General features: G+C 46.1%; 1 protein-coding gene across 1 annotated transcript; it reads left to right on the forward strand.

The window, feature by feature from the left end:
- Positions 1 to 207: 207 nt before the first annotated feature.
- On the forward strand, positions 208 to 8,231 carry LOC133340815 (uncharacterized). The gene is made up of 4 exons (XM_061549237.1): positions 208 to 450; positions 757 to 914; positions 7,090 to 7,305; positions 7,640 to 8,231. The coding sequence occupies exons 1-4, from the start codon at positions 243 to 245 to the stop codon at positions 7,733 to 7,735; spliced, it is 678 nt and encodes a 225-aa protein (XP_061405221.1). The 5' UTR covers positions 208 to 242; the 3' UTR covers positions 7,736 to 8,231.

Here is an 8,231-nt window from a genome sequence, read left to right on the forward strand (position 1 = left end):
ACTGAACTCGTTCGTCTTTAGTCAATGGCAACTTCTTTGAATATTTTGTCAGTTTGGGGTTCCTCTAAAAATCAATCGTCTATATATATTTCAGAGACATTTAATGCAGATCACTTATCGGTTCATGGACTTAATTTGATTCATTTTGGAGATAATTCAGTCTCACGTGTGTTGGGATGCCAGTCCGGATGGGAGGATTAATTGTGGATGTGTTGACTGCATTGCTGTGGCAGGGCCCAACCATGACTGTGGCAGCTGGAGCAGAGGGCACCTCGTCCGGTAACGACCTCACGGTCTTGGCCCCCACCTCGTCCAACGAGGTGCTGGTGGCGGCCGACGAGAGGTTCTACACGCAACCCAGCTGCATTCCCCATGGCCGGCCTGAACCCTCCCTGGTGCCAGCTACAGCACGCGAGAACATCAGCGTGTCTGTGCTGCCTGCACCCCAAGGTGAGTGTGCGACCACGCGACCTCGTGACTTCTCGTTAGGGTGGCAGCCACCAACGCAAGGGCCACTTTGGAGCCACTGCTGTTGCTCATCATGAGTAACACGGGGAGCTTAAAACACCTATCAGACAACGTGACAGGCACATCACATTATTCTCGAATTTGAGCTTCATACTTCAATGTGGAGCAAAATCTTTCTGGTTAATGGTGGCACGACGGGTGCTGGCTGGGGCCATGTTTTATCTATAATGGGAAATGTAGACCCAGAAGTACGAAATGTGACCACTGTGCTTCTTCTCCTTCTTGCAGATGGCGACACCCGCGAGGGATCCCGCGGGGCTGTGCCCGGGACCCCCTCCCCGGATGAAGCCCGAGGCGCGGCGCGGGTCGCCGTGCCGGAGCTGACGGGAGCCGCGCAGGCGGCGGCGGGGCCGCTAAACCAACCACAACGCTGGGAGTACACTGGGGTGGGTATTGGATAATGATAGGTGACGTTTCAGGCAATGGTCCGTCTGCAGAGCACATCACAGTTGTTTGCCCTTTCATACCGTCGCCGATAGAGGGTGGCCCACAAGTTAGGACACACAGATCTTATTGATTTATTTAAACAAATCACAGAGGATTGTTTTGTCATGGTATTAATTATAATAACAAAAAAAATGTTAACTTTTAGACTAAATGATTAAAACGTTGCAATTTCAGTGGCACGATGAATGAAACTTTTGGGCCAACCTGTATTTTGCACTCCTATCATGTGTTGATATTGTTCGTTGTTTTAACATTCTTACCTGCCCCAACATACGAAAGAGCTTTATAACTCATCGGATTCCTCCAGTCTAAATATCTATTCTGATTCCGATAATAATGTGTAATAAATATATAATGTGTGGTTATATATAAAAAAGCGACGTTTCAGGCAATGGCCTTTCTGCAAAGCACATCACAATTGGCCCTTCATAACGTCACCTATAGAGGGTAGCCCAAAAGTCATGCCACATAGTGTCATCATTTTTATTTTAACAGTTAGAAAGCATTATGTTGTTTGTTTTAACAAATGTTAAAACTGACTTCTGTTAACATTGATGCACGATGCACGTATGAGCAATCACAGCTGCCTTCTTTTGCATACGAATGACAATCAAACTCGTTCGTCTCTGGTCAATTTCCTGTCCATTTTTTCAATGTCATCTGAAAATGAAGAAGAAAAATAGATATTAATAATAACATCAAGTTCAAGTTCATTTATTAGGTATAGCCCTGTGAGCCATTCGGCTCTTGAATCGGGTGCAACCACAACAAACAAAAAAACATGAACAAGAAAACATCTTAAAGTGACTATGTGACTATTTGCAAACAGAAAATCCAAGAAAAGACGGCAAAACATTGCAGAAAAAGCACCGTACACCAACGCTGTGTGCAAAAATCCCAGTGGGATGCAAGTCCGGAGTGAAACATTTTATTTTAGGCCACTAAATAGCAGTGGCAGCTCGGGGTGTACATCTCCTCTAGAGCAGTTTTGAGTGAAGATATCATAGGTAGTGATTCAAGTTGCAGTTTATTGGCAATAGCATTCCAGACCCTGGGGGCATCAATAGAAAAGGCCCTTCCTACAGTATTTATACGGCAATAGGGAATCTGAAGTTGGTAAATGAGCGAAGACCTTAGGTCAAATTTTTTCTTTGAAACTGAGAGGAAGTCCCGCAGATAATCTGCGGATTTTTTTGTAAGTACATTATGAATAAAAAAGATCTGGTGTACAAGCCGTCGAACATTAAGAGATGTTAAGTTTGACCCAATGTAGAGATCACAGTGATTAGTCCTATATGGGCAGTTCAGTGCAAATCTTAAGGCCGGGGTGATACATTGAGTCAAGCTTCTTCAATGCAGTACTTGGGGCTGATTTATACACGATGTCACAGTAATCAAGTAGAGGCAGTATGGTAGCTTTTATCAATTCCAAACGGAACATAGGGGGGAAGCAGTGCTTGTGTCGATACAGAAAACCTATTTCTGTCTTTTTACCAATATAATCAATGTGATCTTCAAAATTCAGTTTTGAATCAAGGATGACCCCAAGATACTTATAGATCTTGACTTGCTCTATTTGATCATTATTTAAGAAATGTAATTGGGGAAAAATAACTTCCCGCTTTAGTCCTGGTGAGAAGCATCGCGTAATTGCCCGTCACGTGACGGGTATTTTCACGTCGTAAACGATCCACTGTGTTGTGACTTTGTCGATGACGCCACCTCTGCCGTCTTCCTCCGTTTAATCGACGTCTTCTTTCGTCTGCGACTCTTCTGGATTCATCTGAATGAACTCAAAATTACGGAATGTGACGTACCGAATGTAATTTTCTCTTCTCCGAGAGTAATGTATAACACACCTGCAAATAAAGAATGAAAAATTGTAAATCACCTTCATCATTCTAATAGCTGTTGGAGTTTCCTTTCTGTCGGGAAGAAAGTAAACGAAAAGTTTCAATCGAAAATTAGTTTTGCAAACTTTTATTTTTTTATCACCTGTGAGAGTGAATGAAACAATGTAAACACGCGGTTCATGGCTTATGTTTGTTGCGAATGCGCAATTGTTGTGGTAATTATTACATTATTATTATTATAAGTATTGACTCACTGGATTCCCTATTGATGTGGATACTAAAAAATGAGCTGTTTATAACCCGGAAGGACGCGTCGTTGTGTTCACCAATTTTCGCTCAAAGCGTGAGCAGAAAATCGCTTTTACCAAAATGAATTTGCACTCAGTGAGAGGAGCGGCCCTAGAGCAGCTGCTGCCAGCAACTGGCAACGCCCTCGCCAACCACCCAATGGGCGGCCCCACCCCCAAACCCCAAGGGCAGATCCAGGCTGAGTTTTCTGGTAAACTGGGAAACATTTTTCCCCGATTTTAGGTATGATGATAACTTAATGTTTTAAGCGGATTTTTTTTAAACAGAGGAATAATGATTCGGTCTGTCCGTTCGCCCGTCTGTCCAACCAATACATTCTCAGGAATGTTGAGAAGTGAATTATAATTCATATTCCTGCTGTATGCGCACAGGAATTGAAATAATGACATCGTCGTTATTTTATTTGTATGTTTACTGGTAGTAACCTCCTGGTTACACCAGCCCACAGGGGATTATTTTGTCCGTCCGTCGTGCAGGGAGGAGCTGGGTGGGGAGGGTGGGGCTGGGTGGCGAGGGTGGGGCTAGGTAGGGAGGGTGGGGGGTGGGAGGGGTGGGGCTGGGTGGGGAGGGGCTGCTCACCCCGTGGTGCCCTAACACGTTCCTTCGGAGTGGGCAGGTAGGAACTTGGTTGGACAGCGCGCCGTTCAGGGGGGGGGCAGTTGGATGAGTGGGCGTGTTTACCATTCCCCCCCACCCTCCCCGACATCGCCAACCAATCGCGGCGTAACTCGGTGTTCGATGGGGAGTAGGCCTCAGCAAGGTAAGGTAATTTACCCTTTTTACCGGGTAAAAGGGTAAAGTTGTCAACATGCCAAGGGGTAAGGTCAAGGGTAGGGTAAAGGTAGCTCGGAAGAATTACCCGGTAGGGTAAATGTAGCGCGAAGTATTACCCGGTAAATACGGTACCTTGTTTACCGCTAAAAGCTCCATGGCGCAGTCCATGGCCTCCATTTAATAAGTAATATTACAAAATATTTTTTTTAAACACGCTTTCATTAAATGTACGAGTAATAACAGAACTCCACGACTCCAGGAAGTGGCCCCGAAGCTTGCCACAACGTAAGGGACCGTGGTGATTTACAGCCAACGGCAGTTGAGCGTGGACAATTAGACCCAAGCCGAAACATAGCATATAAAAATCATGTAAATTTTTTTTTTTATGATAGAATATAGTATTGTCATCAGTATGCCATAAGTATACCAAGTGTGCAGTCGATACCACATTAGGAAGTGGGTTAAAATTGAGTTACAAGATTTGAGGATACGACAGCGATGACAACGACGACAACAATGACAACAATGACAAGCGTGTAAAATTGGAATCATCGAGAGTACTCTATATGAATAAAGCGCGCTATCTAGCATTTACCGTTATAAACCTTTTTCATGTGTAGTACCCTAGTAATTACCCTGTAATCGGGTAATTTGTATGGGGTAAGGGTAAAAGGTAGGCTCGTTGCTTTTTACCTTACCTGCTAAAGGGTAAAAGGTAAGGGTAGAGTGATTTTATTGTGGTAAGGTAAAAGGTAGGGTAAAGGTAGGCTCGTCGTTTTTACTTTATAACTTTTACCTTACCTTGCCGAGGCATGGGTGGGCAGAATTCCGGATATGCACGACAGACAGACAAATAATCCCTGGTGGGCAGTGTGGAACCTGTTGTTCCTACCTGTATAACACTCTAGGTAACTAAGACTCACACACATATACACTCACTCTCACACTCTCAGACTCACACACACATACACTCACGCTCAGACGTTCACAGACACTGACATCTCACTCTCAGACTCACACACTCTCAGACTCACACACACACTCACCCTTACACTCTCAGACTCACTCTCACTCTCACACTCTCAGACTCACACACACATACACTCACTCTCACACTCTCAGACTCAAACACACACTTACTTTCACACTCTCAGACTCACACACATACACTCACTTTCACACTCTCAGACTCACACACACACTCTCAGACTCACACACACATACACTCACGCTCAGACGCACACAGACACTGACATCTCACACTCTCAGACTCACACACTCACACTCTCAGACTCACACACACACTCACCCTTACACTCTCAGACTCACTCTCACACTCTCAGACTCACACACACATACACTCACTCTCACACTCAGACTAACAGACACACACTCACTCTCACACTCTCAGACTCAAACACACACTTACTTTCACACTCTCAGACTCACACACACACACACTCTCAGACTCACACACACACACTCTCACTCTCTCAGACTCACACACTCAGCGCGGCGTTCGGGGGGGGGGGGGCAGTTGGATGAGTGGGCATGTTTACCCTTCCCCCCCACCCTCCCCGTCATCGTCAACCAATCACAGCGTTGCTCGGTGTTCTGTAAGGAGGGGATTTCATGAGTGGGCGTGTTTACACGCCACCTCTACCAGTGGCTGCCCCGCTCGGCGTTTGGGGGGGGAAGTTGGATGATTGGGCGTGTTTACCTTCCCCCCACCCTCCCCGATATCCTCAACCAATCGTGGCCTTGCTCGGCGGTCGGTGGGGGGGGGGGCATGGGTGGGCTGCATTCTGATGCACGACAGACAAATAATCCCTGGTGGGCAGTGTGGAACCTGGTGTTCCAACCTGTATCAACGTTTAACCTACTCACGCCGGCGTGTGCCTGCCCTCACAGTCGGGCATATTTGCGGAATACACCACGCCGCTGTTGACCCTGGCCATTGACCGTTACTACCAGCTCCCTCCGCAGGAATGTGTTTTGCTCGAATTTTTGGCGCCCCACTTAACTTGGGGCCCTAGGCGGCCGCCTCGTTCGCCTTCATGGACGGGTGGACGCCCCTGTTCAGTTACAATAACTTACTGGATTCTGAATTGATGTGAATTTAAAAAAAGTGAATATTCATTATTAATCGCAAGGGGAAAGGTCGATGTTCACTCATTTTAACAAATGTTCACCGTAAGTGCGAGAAAAAGTCATCAAAGTGAAACTGCACTGAGTTCAAATTCAAAGCAGATTCTGCTCCTTTATTTCAAGTTCTATTCGACGTTAAAAAATACCTATTATCACGCACAAATTAACTGAATAGTTTATTTATTATTCAGTAATATTGGTGTCAAAACGCAAAGATAAAATACAAACAGAGGATATTTTGGGAGAACATTGATTTTTCTTCTTACAACAAACGATTGATTAGTCACAATTTTAATCTAAGCCTTCGAAGAAAAAAAAAAATCTTGAGAATTGCATGGAACTCCACCGAGCCGAGTCAGTGTTACACGCAGCATGCAGAGTGTCCGGCGTTAGGCACATAACACCAACACTTTGAGAATAAAGTTAACTTTTAAAATAAATAATGAAAACGTAGTAATGTAAGTGCCAAGATAAATTAAATAACCCCGTGTCTTAACTTTTGGGCCAACCTGTATAATAATGTGTAATTAATGTATACTGTATGATTAAATATATAACAGGTGACGTTTCAGGCACTGGCCCTGCTTCAGAGCACGTCACAGTTAGTCCTTCATGACGTCGCTAATAAGAGGCTGGCCCAAAAATCAGGACACATCGGGTCATAATTGTGGTAACAAATAACAGATTGTTATTTAGTTCAAGATTAATGCACGAATTATCTTTTAAAATTAAGTTAATATCTTAAAAAAGTTTACAGCTGCCTTCTTTTGCATACGTAACGACGAACTGAACTCGTTCTTCTTTAGTCAATGGCCCCTTCTTCATAGACTATTTGGCGAGTTAAAGTGAGTTTGGGGTTCCTTTAAAAATAGATTATGTTTATATATTTGAGACATTTGATGCAGGTTGCCCATCGGGTCGTGGACTAAAATTGTATTTCTTTTGGTGATAAAATAGTCCCACGTGTGTTGGGATCCAAGTCAAGATGGGAGGAGCAATTGTGGATGTGTTGACTGCGTTGCTGTGGCAGGACCCAACCACGACTGTGGCGTGCGGAGCAGAGGGCACCTCGTTCGGCAACGACCTCACGGTCTTGGCCCCCACCTCGTCCAACGAGGTGCTGGCGGCGGCCGACGAGAGGCTCTGCTCCCAACCCAGCTGCCTTCCCCATGGCCTGCCGGAACCCTCCCCGGTGCCAGCCACAGCACGAGAAAACATCAGCGTGTCTGTGCTGCCTGCACCCAAGGTGAGCGTGCGACCACGCGACCTCGTGGCCTCTCGTTAGGATGGCGGCCACCAATGCAAGGGCCGCTTTGGAGCCACTGCTGTTGCCGTTCACGAGTAACACGAGGAGCTCAAAACACCTATCAGTCAACGTGACAGGCGCATCACATTTTTCGCTACCTTGAGATTTAAACTTAAATGTGGAGCAACATCTTTCTGGTTAAGAGTAGCAGCACGGGTGCTGCTGGCTGGGGCTACTGAACACAGTGCCAGGTTAAACTTTCGTGGGAAATGTAGAGCCGTGTGTTTGTCCGAAGTACGAAATGTGATCACTGTGCTTCTCCTTCTTCTTGCAGTTGGCGACCCCCGCGAGGGATCCCGCGGGGCTGTGCCCGGGACCCCCTCCCCGGATGAAGCCCGAGGCGCGGCGCGGGTCGCCGTGCCGGAGCTGACGGGAGCCGCGCAGGCGGCGGCGGGGCCGCGTCTGGGGGCGGAGCCTCAGGTGAGGGGGCGGGGCCCCGGGTGGCGGGCGGGGCGGGGCCCGCTGGCGCCACTCAGCCAATCACAACGCTGGGAGTGCACGAGTGGGGGGAATTGTTACAGGAAAATGATAGGCGACGTTTCAGATAATGGCCCTTCTGCAGAGCACATCACATCAATTACATAACGTCGCCTATATAAAATTGCCCCAAAAGTCAAGACACAGAGTTACCGTATTTATTTGAACTAGTCACAGAGGATGTTATCAAAATTAATGATAGTTAAATTGTTAACTTTAAGAATAAATAATGAGAACTATGTAATGTCAGTGTTAAGATAAATTAAGTAACCCTGTGTCTTAACTTTTGGGCCAACTTGTATTTTGCACTCCTATGATGTTTGTGTTGTTCGTTGTTGTAACGTTCTTACCCGCCCCGACTGGACATCTGTGAAAAAGAACTTTATAGC

Source organism: Lethenteron reissneri, chromosome 10 (assembly GCF_015708825.2).
Source record: "Lethenteron reissneri isolate LAM-NWPU_2019-01 chromosome 10, ASM1570882v1, whole genome shotgun sequence".
NCBI classification, from domain to species: Eukaryota; Metazoa; Chordata; class Hyperoartia; order Petromyzontiformes; family Petromyzontidae; genus Lethenteron; species Lethenteron reissneri.